Genomic DNA, 15,762 nt, shown 5'->3' with positions numbered 1-15,762 from the left:
TAAGTGGAAATAATTCCACAGCATATTATACAATGAAAAGAATTTAAATTACATGTAAAAAATAATCTTTTCTCTCTTAAAAAAGAAACAGTGTGACATAAGTCAGTCCAGTAAAATGACTACAAGTATTTATAGATAGTTGCTTGTAGTGATTATACCTGGCTGGTGGAATTTCTAAGTTCTTTTTGGTTGCAAGGAGAATGGCTTAATTTTAGAGTGATTTTTAAATTACTTAAGTAGTTTGCATTTGAATGAAATATTTAAGAAGATTATGCCTCTTCTCTTAGTAATGTATTTTAATATGTCTAGGAGATCACTTTGCAGCCCAGATGGGTCTCTAACTCACAACAGATCTCCTGCCTCAGCCTCCCAAGTGCTGGGATTTCAGGTGTGCACCACCATGTCTGGCTTCTTCTACATCTTTCAATCAGAAATTTCTTATGATAATGATGAATCTCAGATTGATAAGTGAGGAAAATTTTTTTTAAAAATCATTTGTTGTTTTTCTTTCAATGTATTATAGAATATATTTAAGCATTAAAGTATTTTTAAATTTATCTTTCTACTAGGTATTATTGTCACTTTTTACTGTGTTAAAAAGCTTAACTTGCAAATTGGATTTTATTTTGGATTTACTACTTTGGTAATTTTCAGATAAATTCATTAAACTGATTTTCATGACATTACATTTAGTGTGTATGGATACTGCCTCTGAAGAAGAGGTCAGACACCATCCCATCAACATATGGTCAGATCATCTTCCTGCCAGGTCATTCTATGTCATGTGGAGACGTTGCCTTTTTAACAATCATCTCAAATAACAGCATTACTGCAGAGCTAGATCATAGTCTTGCTAGTTCAGAGGTTCTCTCTTAGCACGAATTAACCCAAAGAGTCTGATGGGATCATCATGGATGTTTTCCTCTATTGCCTGGCTTTCTGGTGAGAAACTCTCTACCAAATTGGTTTTAGCTGTGTTTGTATCCATCACATGCAACAGTTCATCTCTATCCTTGTCTGATGAGTGAGTATTCTGCTTCCTTGGTTTTCTGCGCTTCCCCTTGAAGCTATGATCAAGTGAGGCATAGCACATCTGCGCTTCAGCTGCAACCTGAAAAGAGAAGTTTGTTTACTTTTCATTGTTACCTTGTTCTGTAACTTTTGTGATTTTGAGAAATTTCCATAACTTATGAAAAATAAATAAATTGTTTTCTGGTTTCAGCTACCTTATTTTGCCAAATTTGTCAGTAGAATGATGAAGTGAAAATCAATAATCAATTTAAGCCCCTGGCACCTTACTACCCCAGGACTCAACTCACAGTGCTCAGCATCAGAGGCTGCTGCAGCTTTCATCTAAGGACCCCCAAGGACTGCTCAGGCTGGGAGAGACATTGGCATAATTCATGCAGTGCTGGTTTCTCAGGCATGCAGAATGAAAGAGTTATGGGGTCATGGATGCTTCTCCTCAGATTTCAGAAGACAGTGTGCTCCTGAGACAGCAATCCAAGAAGCTGTAACTGGTGATGCTGAAAGTGTAGTGAAGCCTCTAGAAAGTTGGAGAAACCAGGAATGTGGAATATCTGCTGAGGAATGTCACAGGCAATGAGCACAGTGACCCCAACACTGAGGTCATGAGGTGAGCAATCAGCAACACCATAGAGGTGGGGTTGCCCATGCCCTTGGAATACATATCACAGATTGCCCTTGGTATTAGACATGGAGCTACAGGATTCAGAGTGTTCCCTGCTAGGTTTTAGTCTTGCTCTCGCTTCATTACCTTCTATCCCCCTTTGTTCTTTTTTGAATGGGGAATGTTTACCTGTGCCATTGCATGTTGTCAGCATCTAACTTTCTATTTGATTTTTATAGGAGCTCACAGCTAAGAATATGCTTGAGTCTCAGAGGAGACCTTGGACTTGGACTTTCAGCAATGCTGGAACTGTTAAGACTTTGGCAACTCTTAGACTAAAAAACATTTTTGCATGAAGAGATAAATATGAGTCCTGAGGAGATCAGGGTTGGAAGATTATAGTTTAGATGTAAAAAATGTCCACCAAAAGCCTCATTTGTTCAGAAATAGGGATTTTGGAAGGGGATTGCATAATGGGGATGTTATACTCACCAGTGGATTAAGCCACTGATAAATCCAGAGCAGAGTGAACTGTCACAAAGTGGGGCCAAGTTGGAAGAAACAGGCTATTGGGAGTGTGACCTGGAGGAATATATCTCCTGCCTGACTCCTCCCTTCCCACTCCAGCTCCTGGACACAATAAGAGAAGCAGCTTTCCACCTGCCCTTCCTCAATGCCCTTCCTGCCTGGGAGCCAGCCCGCTATGGACTAAGATCTCTAACATCTATGAGCCAAAAGAAACTTCTCCATTAAATTGTGGGTATTGCGTATTGTGTCTCAGTGATGAAAAAATGACAAGGATAATTGGACATACCTTTAATCCCAGCACTCTGTGAGGCTAAGGCAAAAAGATCATAAATCTGAGTCCAACTTGGGCAACTTACCAACCTAGTGAAACCTAGTCTCAAAATTAAAAAATAAAAAAGACCTTAGGGTGTAGCTCAGTCAGAAGGCCCTGGGTTCAGTCTCTTTTACTGCACAATAAATTGATAGATAAATGATAGATAGACAGATAAATAGATAGATAATAGGCAGACAGATAGATAGGTCAATAGATCAGTAGTAGCTAGATAGATAATATTTTAGACTGACTCCAACCTCCCCCATCTCTAACTTTATTTTAGGTGGTTTTCTGTCATACATTGCTCTAACCAAGTAAAATGCTTCAATATGTTTAAGTGGGAACAAGCACAATAGGAAGGAGTTTAACAAGTCACAAGATCTACTTTGCACATTCTTATTAGTTGATCATTTACTGGTGCTCACAAAAGTTCTCCTTTTCCTCCATACGTTTTTATGCATAAAGTATAAAGATAACTGGATTCACTTATCTGACTGGCATCTGGCAAATAATTACTTTTTATCTTTCTTTCTTGCATATCTGTGCCTATGTCTTTTTTTTTTTTTTTTTAGAGATAGGATATTGCTATTTAGTCTCTGGCTGGTTTTGAACTCTCTGTATCACCCAAGCTGCCTCAGACTCTGATACTCCTGCCTCAGACTCCTGAGTGTAGGGATTAGAGGTGTGTAATGCAAGGATCCTGTTAGAGCTCATTTTAGATTGACCTTGGAAGTATCCATCTATCTCCAAGAGGGTCTGATGGTCCCCTCTAGCCTACAGATGGGTCAGTACTAGGATAGGAGATTAATATAACTTGGGGAGAGAAATAGGCTAAAGCCAAGACCTTAAATTGGGTCTTCCAAAGCCTAGGGTTGAATTCCAGCACTATCATATACTGCTCAACGGACATTAGGCAACTTTTAAAAATAATGTTGAGCTTCAGTTTTCTTACTATCAAAATTAAAATAGTAAAATCTATTTCACAGTACTGTTGCAATTAGTAAATAGAAGTAATGTATATGGAATCTGTTAACTACCATCTAAAACTAACATGGTAATGTGGTTATTAAAATTTGCAGGCTAAAAGTTAAATACAGCCACTTAACAAACCAAATAGTTCTGTGTTCAGGATTTACCTTTTTTTATTTTAAAGAGGAAAAAAACAGTGATACAAAACTAGGCCAAAGTTATAACGACTTCTGGGGTTCAAGGCTGAGGAAATAACATTTGTATTAACAAAACCCTTAGGTACCTTCCTGCTGGCACTCATTTTCATGATAACAGTAGAATGTCATATTTTCTGTCAGACAGAAGAGATGGTTTCTTAGTCTGATTTATTCTTAAAATAACCACATGTTAAACTTGTAATCACTGCTGAAATGACATCCCTTTTCTTGTTTCTTCCCTGTCATTTATTCCACATAGTGTCCTCAAATTACCTGTGTAAGACACAACTTTACATTTCACCATCTTGTCCTTGGTTCTTCAACTAAAGTCTAAATTTCATAACTTGACTTTCAAGGTTTTCCATTTTTATTACCAGGACTTTTCCACATAAACTCTACTTTCCAGGCAAATGGGAAAATCCAATGTCCTCTGCATGTCCTGTGCTGTCTGTCATCTGTTTTGCCTCTTGCCAGGCAGATAAAAAAAAAAATGTTGACATAGTTGAAAGTCACTGAGTAACACAAAAGATCTTTTACTTTGTGTAGGATTTGTACTTTCATTCTTCCTTCGATAAATTCTCCCCTTTGGTGAAGTCTTCCCTGTCTGCTTTTGGAGAGGCCGGCAAGTACTAGTGCTCCACCTCACACTCAGCAAAAAACTAAGCACATGACATAGGCTGGTCCAGTCATCAGCTGCCCCCTAACGCTCTGGAGACAGAAAGTGGCTCAAGCTTGGGAGCGCAACGTCACCAGAGCCAGTTAGATGACTGTATTAAGATACATAATAAATATCATGCATATTTTTTTCAAGGACATAATAGGTATCTTTTTGCTAGAGTTGAGAAGAAAAATAATCAGGGGCTTCCTAAGTCAATTGCTTGTCTCACTGACAGAGCCTGGAGGCAGTCAGTACTGAGAGAATAAACCAACGCGCATCCGCAGGTCTCTCACTCAGAGGAGGCGATATTCTCTCTTTCTCCAAAGTAGCTCAAGTTTGATTTCTGTACGTATTAGAAAACATTCCAAATAATACATGTGTGGTCAATACTTGACCAGGTTTATGGAATACTGCAGAGCTGAAAGAGGAAGGCCCTGAGGAAGGACCACAGGTTAAGCCCTGAGCAGTCCCTGGAGGCTCCTGCCCTGCTGCTGGGGTGGGTGCACGGTGGGGCGTGCAGAGCCCGCAGAGCAGCTGGAAGTAGGGAGAACAAAGAGTCGGTTTAGAAATGTTGAGATTTGTGCATATAGCTAGGCAAAGAGTAATGATTCACTTAACACAAAAGAGAAAATAAAAAGAAGTAATTGAAGATTTAAGATCCGAAAAAGTAAGGAGAAATGATTAAAAGTGTAAGCAAGTGCTTGACTCTGGAAAGGAGAGAGGCTGTCTCTGGGAAAGGAGGTGAGAGAGAGATTGGTTAGAGATTTGGATATAAAGTTAGAAGCAGTGGGACACAGCAGCGCCCTTGGATTTTGTGCTATGTAAGCTCTCTTGGGGACCCATTTTACCTCTAGGTTTCCTTGTTAACTTTTCCTTATTGAGAGTAGACTGAAATACTGAAATGACAACTTCTGGTCCATACACATCATTTTCAAAGGGCAAAGAGATTACTTACAATTTTTTTTAACACTTTCACCTTTAAGCTCTGTGTATAATATTGTAGATTCTTTATGCTTTGGTGATGGACCAGGGTTACAAAGGATGATAGTAGCAAACTGAGTAGGTCATGATCATTCTAATAAAATTGAACTGAGCATATTTAAAGAGATTATTTCTAATACATAAAATTACATTTATAAGAAGAATGTAATAGAATAAGACTAATTTTCTAAGTAGTACCATATCTTTAAATGTATAATTTATAAAACAGCAGGCTTAGAGACATTATAAAGCTTTGCATAATTTCCACTTGAGTAAAAACCAAAGACAGCCCAAACAGAGTTGGCCTGTAAAATTCCTGCGTACTCAGTAGAAACTTCCATTCAGAATTTTCATTATTTTTGCAATTAAGTGCTGTGAATCTCTGTATTTTACATGGCATGGTTATATGTTGGCCATTTTTTAGTTTTCCTTTATTATCATGAGTTTAGCAGATCATGCAGTTTTCAAATTTTTCATCTAAAACATATTTTAAAATTAATTGAATATCAGATGTCATATTTGGTGAATTTATATTTTTCCCAAACTTCTTCATAGCTTGGTTTCTTAAAAATTTCAAGAGATCTGATTTCTTAGGGGATTCATATAAAGAAAAAGAAAACAAATTACCTTAATGGGAAGTTTCCAAGATGTGACCCATTTCAGGTGAGAGAATGCTATTAGACCTAAGTTTGGATTCTTTCTCCTTACTTAGTATTTGAGTGGTATAGATACGATTTTTATCCTTCATCCTATATCTAAAATGGGAATAATAGTGCTGCCTCCCTCATAGAAATCTGAGATAATTCACATAAAGCACACAATAGGAGTCCTGACACATAACGATTGCTTAATAAATGCTGTTCCTATTACTATTTCTTGGTAGCAATGAGGATGTAATTAAGAGACAAAGCTTGGGAGAGCAAAAGGCTATTCCAGCATTAATTTATGGCATTTCAGCGTCACATGGGCCAAGAACTTTGAATGGTATTTAATGAAATAGCATTGTGGCTGATTAGGTTGAACTGACTATGGCAGGAAAGCGAGAAAGCTTTCATTTTTGGGTTTCTATATTTCTGCTTACGGATTTGTCCTGCCTGTCCCCACAAAAGGTGTGTGTATATGTCACAATTTTATGTCACACAAGCACAGTCACAGAACTTATAATAAAATGTGCATACATTTGCCTTTTAGAATAGAGCTATGATGTTTTATATCCAGCTAAGTTATAACTGAAGTCTCTCTCTCTCTTTTTTGATACCTGGGGTTGTGAGCATTGTATGTGTCACATTTTAAGAAAAAGCTTAATTGATTATTTAGGAATAATTGAGCTTTTATTGTCAGATTTCTTGCCTTTTATTTATTTATTTATTTATTTATTTTTTGTTTTGTTTTGTTTTGTTTTTCTCCGGTACCGGGAACCGAACTCACGACCTTGCGCTTGCCAGGCAGGTGCTTTGCCGCTGAGCTAAATCCCCAGCCCCATTTCTTGCCTTTTAAATTATACATAACTTTGACTCTGAGCATGATCTGAGGTCTGTTTACTGCCCTCTGAATTTTCCTGAAGAGGTCATGTCCTAGAACTCCACATGGGGTCCAGGCTACACTCTTTCTAACAGTCTACTTCAAATGTGTACCCGAATGTGATCCTGCACTCTGGAAATGTGCCCACGTCCTTTGACACAGGCTGAATTTGAGCTTTGGTACAGAAATCAGAACTCACCTGTGCAGCGGGGGTGACTTCTAGCATGTCATTTACAGATCTTTCCGGCCGTGCTTTCATCTGTTCATAGCAGTCTTCATCTATTGGATCTTGAGATTTGAAGAGATTGTGATTTGCAATGGAAAAATGAAAACCATCGGCATGGATAAAAGTACAAGAGCCAAATAACCCGTAGATGTAACAAGAATCCCCTATGACCACGTGCCTAGTCTTTTTGGGAGAGATGTTGATGAGGTTACAGACGAATGAACTGTCCCCTTTGCGTCTGACACTGAAGCCTTGTTCTACAGGATGAAGAAGACAAAAAGAAGTCCTTAGGATAAAGACTCGCGCATTAAGTTTTTACGCTGTTACAGGGTAGAACAGTCTCCTTTTAAACTTCCATGTGGATCCCTGAGTTACGTGATTTCTGTGTTCTTTGCAGTTAGGTGGGATAGCCAACAGTACACGGTGGCACGAAGCACAATGCTACTGTAACAGTGGTAACTGTTTTGTCATTTCTATGACTATCGAGTTTTACTTGGAGGCATTTAAAACTAAACATTCTAAGTTTCAAAATTAAGGTTTAAATTATGACTTTTATCATCAGTCAGTGACAGAACAGACCACCTAGGCTATCTCAAGGGTCTGAGGCTATAAAATGCTGGTCCTGGCATTTGGAGCTTTTGTACATTAAGTCTGCACTCTTCTCCCATGGGGGATATGTTTATTGAATCGTACATACTCCGCCCTACCCCTCGTATGTCCCTAGATAGGCTTGGTTAGGAGGGTGAGTAACCTGGCAGAAATGTGGATTGCAACAATTTGACCTCAGAGAGAAAAAATATATTATTATAGCAAAAGATGCCTAAACTATCTTTTAATCATTTCTGAAAAACAATTTTTTCTTTCTGAAAAGAGAAATTGTCTACAGAGTGGTATTTCTCAAATCATGGTCTGAAGAAAGTCTGCATCAGAATCACCTGATGTAAGATTTATAAGTAGCTGATTCTTAAACTTAATCTAGGACTGGTCACTCAATATAATTTCATAGTTTATTAAGTAGCAAATTCTTAACCTCCATCTAGGACATACTGACACAAAATCACCTGGTTCTTTCTTTAATAGAAGATTCCTAAACCTTAGTATTTGGAGAGGTAGCGCCTAGGTGCACTTAACATGAAAGTTACAGATATGGTACACTTTAAGCTGCCAGACTACGTAATGTAAGACCCGAATGTTACAGGGGAGCACCACAATTCTGCAAAGTGAGAAAGGAGGGCAAATACTTTTAACAGTATAATCCTGAAAAATAGATGCAGAGGTTAGAGGCAAGTTTAAAATGGAAGTAAAGACAAAATTAAATAAATTATTGTAACCTATATAATTACCATATATCTAACTTTAGGAGGATTGCATACTATTTGATGCACAGATATTCAGATAAATTTAGTGCATTACAGGAAATCTCTGTGTCTGAGATGTAGCACACAGACATGGTGCCTCCTGACTCTCCATTCGTGAATTATGTGAAGGCTTGGAGGGGAAGTGTAGTAACTTCTCCCGTTAGCTCTGGGGTCAGACTAAGGTTTTCCTATTTTGAAGAATTTGGGCTGCCTTGTTATTTGCATGGTTGGGATGATTCAAGGAATGTGGGATGGCAGGAACTGAAGCGTGCTTGTTATATAAGAACAAAAAAAGTGTATAACCCACTCAGTGGTGATTTATCTCTCCCTCTCGTACTTGCCCTCGATTCAGCCCCAGGTTCTCTGCTTAAAAAGATCCAATTACAAACAAGAAACGAGAAAGTGCTCATTGTTTCTCGTTATTCACTGTGGACTTGCCTTTGTATACAGAGCACAAAGCACTGTCTCATGCCTCATTTTCTGTCCTAGAAATAGCTTTATTTCACAGGCTTCTTTGTGTGTTGGAATTCATGGTCACAGACTCTTCCTGTAGTCTCATTTCTACTAGCGGGAAATGAAGACAACAAGAAAAGCAGGCTGTTGGCTTACACCGAACATCATAATACACTTTACAATACACACCCTTGGAAGCAAGTCTTCAATAACACACTAAATATACCTGAATTTATTTTTACTACATTATTTAACTATGATTGTGTTTTAAAAATAACTACCTCAAGTGGAGTTATTTAACTTATTGATAAATTTAACTTATGGAAAAATAAAACTTACCTGGGATTATATTTTCTAAATTACCATAAATTGGAGTGTCTTCAATATCATATTCATCAACTCTATAACCAAAAAAAATCATTCACCCAATTAGAGTTCACTTTATGCATAGTTTATAAACGAATATTTAGCTAAATTCAGTATTGAATTGCACGTTCTTATTCAGTCACAACCAACCAGGGTAAATATGTCCATGTGTAAATAGGTTAGTAAATGCACACATATGTGTGTGGATGCATGTGTGTGAATTTAAATAGTTGGGTTTGGGATCTTCTTTTAGAAAAATATAACAGTAGATGATTATTCAGCGTTGATCATGATCAGATTTTACTTGTGTGTTTTGCAAGGTTTTTTTTTTCATTTAATTGTGAGAAAAATCCCAGTGGGGTGACACTATATCATCCCCATGTTATAAGTAAATAATATAAGGCTCACACAAGTGACATAATTCACAGAACTTGATACCAGTTATGATTAAAATAGATTGTCTGTGCTCTTAACACTGTACCTGTACCTCCTTTTTATTTACCCAAAATGTCATTCTAAACAGGCCCTTAAAATCATGTTTACTAAGCACGTATTGCTGACTCAGGTTGACAGATGCATTAAAATAATTGATTGCCCATTCCATTCAGATGCTGCATTAGGTGTTTTACAGATACTATACTGAAGCCCAAGAAAAATTCTACAAAAAGAGTTTTCTTATATTTATAATGTTTACATGGACGAAGCCTGAGATTCAGATAGATCACTTTACTTTCCTCAGTCTTAGGTGTAACATCAGCAATAACTACCAGTTATGAAAATTTCCTCTGCTCCACTGCTCATTTCAGCCCCCTTATGAGATGCAAATATTTATCCCTATTATATATAAGGAATTTGTAACTCATAGAGGTAAGTTAAATTATGCAAAGATACATAGCCAGGAACCAGCTTTTCTGGGATTGAAAGGCAAGTGTGACCATAAAATCCCTTGCTCTGCCTACACCATGCAGAAGTTATGCAGAAGGTGATACAATTTAAAGGGCTAGGGAACAGTTCCCTCCAACATTTATACAAAGACTTATACAAAGACCAACATTTTATGCCTCTCTCATCAATATAACTGACAAGAATAAATGACTATTTTATCTCACTGTTTGATTAAATTTCCTTCTTGCCTTGCTTGAGTAATGCTATTATTAGAGTAGATATCCAACTACTGTCATCAGAATATCTTCCTAGCAACTGACAGGGGTCCCAGTAACCAGATTTGACAACAGCAGTCTGGGAGCAGAGCATATAGGTGTTGAGAGTGGCATTTCATACAATAGTGTCAACTACTTTTACTTTGAGATTATGTCACCATGAGCTGAGGGAACTGTATTAGAAGATAAAAGAACTATTATCTCAAAGCATGATCCTGAGCTTACTTCTCATTCTTCTGAAAGAAGGTAGAACATATGTAAACAACAGGTGTATGTCCTTGAAAAACTAACAGTTCAAATGAAGCTTGCATGGAATGGTTTGGAGGGTCCAGATGCTGGCAGCTAGCATGTATTTTGCTTATCTGATAATCATGGGGCTCATCTGTAACCTTTGCTTCCATCTAGTAATTTAATACAGCTTAATATTGGGCTAAGTAGTGGTGTTTGTTCATGGCTTTTCTCTGGCTATGCAGAGAATATTAAACCAAAGGTGAAGAATTTTTAATAAGACAATCCATCCATTTTCCTAGCCCACATAGCAGATAAAACTGGCAAATGATAAATCATGTCTAAAAAATGAATATCATTTCATTCTCTGTGAATGAAAATAAGATGTGATTTATAATACAGTGCCCTGTGTCTACAGGCAGGTCTCAAATGATTAATCTCTCAAATAAACTATTATTCAGGAGCAGTTGCCTAAAGAGCAAATTAAAAAATGTATTTTTACTCAGCAATGCCAAATAGCTCTAGTTTATTACAGACTTGTAATAAACTTTAACAACAAACATTTGGCAGCATTTTATGTGAAAGATTACTGTAATTATTTTTTAAAATAAATTTATAAATAATCCCATAGCTGAGAGTCTACAACGTCTGCAGTTTTGGGCTGACCAGATTCTCCATCACAAGGAGCATAGCTAAAGAGGTTCTCTCATGAATAAGAACATTTATTCACACATCCAGCTTTAAAAATATGTTAACTGCATCGTTTTCTACAATATAAAGCATATGCTTTACTTAGACTCTCTAGTTCTTCTTTTTAAATTTTTAATTATATTTTTTGTTGTAAAATCTTTTCTTCAAAGTTTTCATGATCTGTGTGGATTTAAGTAACTTAACTCACTTCAATTTAAAAATAATTGTTTTTTTCTTGGAGGTCTTTGGACTTCAGTTTTCTAAGTTTTGATGATTTTATTCATAAACCAAGAATAAGAATATTAACCTTGATCTCTATTATTCTTTCAGTTCCAAACTTATCTGGTATAAATATTAGCTTCTAACATTCAAATAAAAATGACATTTCTAGAAAATTAAGTAAAGTTGGCTTAAGGAGGGAGAAAGGTGTCAGCTTGTGGAAGGAGCAAGCCTAGAAGTCTATCAGAGACTGGCTTTGGCAAATGTTAACTTGATTTGTTCAACAGACATCTCTTTAAATAGGGAAAAATACATTCGGGCTCCATCAATACAGAAATGTTATTTACAGCTCTGAAAGACTGTGGAATTATCAGTGGGATAAGTATAAGTGGAGAAAAATTTCACTAGAAGAGCTCTGGGCATTCCAGTGTTGAAGGTTGAGGAACCAGCAGAGGAGAAGAAAAGAGAAAGGAAAAGGGATGCTATTGGTGCTTAGAGCATAGAGGAAGCGTGTCTCAAGTACCTGACATTAGTGTGTTGAACGCTACAGACGCCCCATGGGGCGGAACTTAGATTTGACCTCGTGGCAATCACTGGTGACTTTCACAGGAGCTGAGTCCGCGCAGCAGAGAGGACTAAAGAAGACTGGATGGGTTCAAGACAGAACAGCAGAGGAAATGGAGCCTTTCCTGGTACGGTTATTTGTGTTTTAAAGCAAACAGGAAGCTGCAAAGCTCAGAGGTACTTTGGGATCCTGTGAAGCGGCATTGTAAGAAGGACCTCATCTGCACGCACAGGAGTTTTTATCAGTGGAGGATGCCCAGGACTTCTACTGACTTAAAGATTCTCACTCCTGAGAACAGTGGGTGGAAAAGACAGTTGGGGTTAGTTATATACAGGGCACTATTTATTGTTCATCAGATCTGTCTCCTCGCAGATCTAGACATGCAAGGAATCACTGTATGCAGAACCGGAGCTGAGAGGGGATAAGCTTGTGCGAGAATAGTGCCTGTAGTGCGCCCCAGGAGCGGACCATGAGCAGCTGGTGTGTGGGGGGGGGTGCCAAGATTTCTGTGAGAGACTGAAATCTGGGGAGCCAAGATCACTTCAGGTAACTGTACGTCAGAACTGCCTTCCTCAATGGGGGTGGACAAGCTGTTTGCGGGCAGGACTTTTCTTACATCTGAACTTTCATCCAGTTTAGACACTGATTTGTTCATCAACCGACATCTGTAAATAAAATATATTATCACTGGTATTTTTAGATGTTAAAATTTTGCTCATGCTCAATCTTCCCCTACACATCTATACCATCACAAGAATTTCATTAAAATTCTATAGTGTCTGGATCTCAACTCCCTGGCGTGGTCACTACATTAACTTCCTTACACAAATAACAAGACAGGAATTTTGTAGAATTGTACTTTAAGTGAAAAATAAATTAGACCAAGCATAAATACGGTAAAATTTGTTAGATTTAGATGCTATGCTAGCCCTAGATTGATTGTAGTTCTGATCGACTGGTACAGAAAGAGCAGGGATTTGGAGAAGCAAGCAGATAAAGATCACAGGAAAATTCCTCTCCCCTCTAGCACAGCTTCCCACCTAAGCAGATGGTGTGCAGAGTACAGGGGGGAACTCAGTGTGAAGGAAAGGCCTTCCTTCTCCCTCACTGAGCCACTTTAGATATGAAGAGTCTCCTGTAAATCTAGCCCCACCTGGAAAAGCTAGATTTATTTCCACTTGCTTTGTTTTACAGCTAAAAATTTAATGACTGGTAATAGTTTCATGTTTGTTCCTGGAGATTGAGTGTCCCTCTGCAAAAGCGATTTTGAACGTCAAATCACATAATCAAGAGAAACAGACAGGTTAAGAAGTATATACAAAATTTGTAATTATGACTTTTTATAGATAACATCTGTATCTTACATTCAGATGTTTCCTAAATGGCGATCTACTACAATAGACAATACATGAGATCTTCTTCACGCAGTGGGAGTCCGCTGGCAGCCTGTTCGCTTATTTTACAATTGTCTAGTACAGTGGGTTTGGTGTTATTGTTGTTGTTTAGAAGTGAATATTCATTGAATAAATGTTATAAAAGAATCAGCTTCTTTTACACACTTTCCCTACAGCTGTATTTTGCTTACATTGAGATGGATATTTTACCAGTTTTCAAGTTTTCCCATCCTAACCTCCAAGCCATCAACTTTGTCTTTAACTAAATGATCGAATCACAAGACTTTCTATCACACTGCATCCTAACTGTCTTAGAGATGACAAGTAGCAAATCAATCATCAAAGAAATTAGTGTCTACTTTGTGTTTATAAGCACTTATTTGTCTCATTTATTGTAACAAACTAATAGTAATGAGCAAATCATTCTCGAATGAATGGATGACCTGAAAATTATGTCATTCTAAGGTATCCTTTGCTAATAGTGGTCCTAAAAATAAAAATTTTGGTGTGACAACCTGCAGTCCAGATCTGCAGCCTGCCAGAGACTTTTTTTTAACATGGAGAACATTTTTTTAAAAAGACATTTTACAGTAGGGCATGGTGGCACATACCTGTAATCTCAGCACTCAGGAGGCTGAGGCAGGAGGATCACCGTGAGTTTGAGGCCAGCCTGGGCTACCTAGTGCTTTCAAGGCCAGCCTGAACTATATAGCAAGACCCTACCTCAAAACAACAAAATAAAACAAAAAAGTAAAAAGACCTTTAGAGGTCAAAAAGGCATAATCTTTTCACAGCCAGTTTAAAAAGCTCTGTATTTTGCAAAGATTATTCTGTTTACCATTTCAGAAGATCTTAAAGGATACTCTAGAAAATTCTCTTTATTTGAATTGTCTTTATGCCTGAAATAGAATCTCCAATATAACGACACATTTGGGTTAGAATATACTATCTAAAAAATGAAATTTCTTTGCTATGATTTAATCCATAAACATTCTTTTTAAATGTATCATACTTCAACTATGCAAGTACATTAATATATTAAATAGAACCAGCACTGAAGAAAACCTATAATTGAATATTATTTTAGAGTATAGACTTGTTGCATCTCCCTATTTATTGGCATTACCCATACAAACAACTCAGCACTAGCATATTTGTATGTATGTGTATTGACGCCAGTGTGTGCGTCTGTGTATACATATTTTAAATTATATAAGTATTGACAGATTTCCTCCTACTCTAGATTTTGAAATGCAGCATAATTCTAGAGAAAACTGAGCTATACTCTTAAAATTTTCCCTGAATCACAATCTAGGATATCTGTTTATGAAATCCTGTAGATGCCAAGATTAGAGTCTCATTTTGTTCTTCTCCCTTCGACTGACTGAGGAAGTGTTAATTCCCAGGGCAGATAATAACCTTATACATTCTAAACTTCAAATAAGTATAACATGAATCAAAACTACTCTGATTTGATTGTAACTCAAGTACGACACCCCTGAGCTACATTTATAGACAATACAGCATTTATTACTTTCTCTTATTAGTTAGGAGGCATGATACATGCCTCGACTTCAACATACCTGGGAATGTAGTCATCAGAGTATCTGTACAGTTTATCTGAAAGATATTCAAAACATACAAGTTTTTAAAAACCAACATGCTTTTGTTAAATTTCCTACAGTGTTCTGAGGGGTAAGTAAACATGGTTCATTACACTCCTCAGACTACCACTGATCAGACTACAGATGCTGTGGTTTGGAAAGGGTTTAAGTGTACCCCAAGAGTCCGTGAGTTAAAGGATTGATCCCCAGGATGACAGTATTGGGAGGTGCTATGGAACCGTTAAGAGGGGTGCTTAATGGGAAATTCTTGGGTCATCGAGGATGCTACCCTCGGAGAGATTAGGTCTTTTCTCATAGCACCCCTTGGAAGTTCCCTCTGTGTCTCTGCCTGGCGGCTGGCGATGTAACTGTCTACTGCAACCTGTGCTTCTGCCCTTGCCATCCACCATGAGGTGATGTAGCCATGGGGAGGCTCTCTCTACAAAAACTGCTCTGTCCTGTTTAGACTTTGAGCTTCCAGAACTGTAAGCTAAACAAACTTCTTCCCTTTAAAAAGTGAGCTGCCTTAAGTATTTTGTTGCAGTAATACAAAGCTGACCAGTACAAGGGATAAAGACTTTCTCCTGTATGGGCCAACCAGATTCTCTCTTGGTAATCTGAGATGGAAACAAACAGCTTCAAAAGTATATAGAACCCAGATGCACAGCAATTTTATGCACAAGAAACACAAGGCAGTGAAAG

The 15,762-nt window shown here is 37.6% G+C and overlaps 1 protein-coding gene across 3 annotated transcripts in view; it reads right to left on the bottom strand.

Moving 5' to 3' along the window:
• Positions 1-336: 336 nt before the first annotated feature.
• Positions 337-15,762, bottom strand: part of LOC102018114 (T-cell receptor-associated transmembrane adapter 1) — a 34,827-nt gene continuing 19,401 nt past the window's right edge. The window contains exons 3-6 of one of the 3 annotated variants that reach the window (XM_013515031.1): positions 15,040-15,076; positions 9,174-9,235; positions 6,997-7,280; positions 337-1,111 (exon numbers count right to left, since the gene is read on the bottom strand). In XM_013515031.1, coding sequence (XP_013370485.1) covers positions 854-1,111; positions 6,997-7,280; positions 9,174-9,235; positions 15,040-15,076 — 641 coding nt within the window. In that variant the 3' untranslated portion in view covers positions 337-853. The remainder of the gene's footprint in view (positions 1,112-6,996; positions 7,281-9,173; positions 9,236-15,039; positions 15,077-15,762) is intronic. The other 2 variants (XM_005386363.1, XM_013515032.1) reach the window with 2 other exon arrangements.

Source organism: Chinchilla lanigera, unplaced genomic scaffold (genome assembly GCF_000276665.1).
Source record: "Chinchilla lanigera isolate Chin_1 unplaced genomic scaffold, ChiLan1.0 scaffold00026, whole genome shotgun sequence".
Taxonomy (NCBI): domain Eukaryota; kingdom Metazoa; phylum Chordata; class Mammalia; order Rodentia; family Chinchillidae; genus Chinchilla; species Chinchilla lanigera.
Note: the sequence above shows the minus strand (reverse complement) of the source record. Positions and strands in the feature narration are given on the sequence as shown.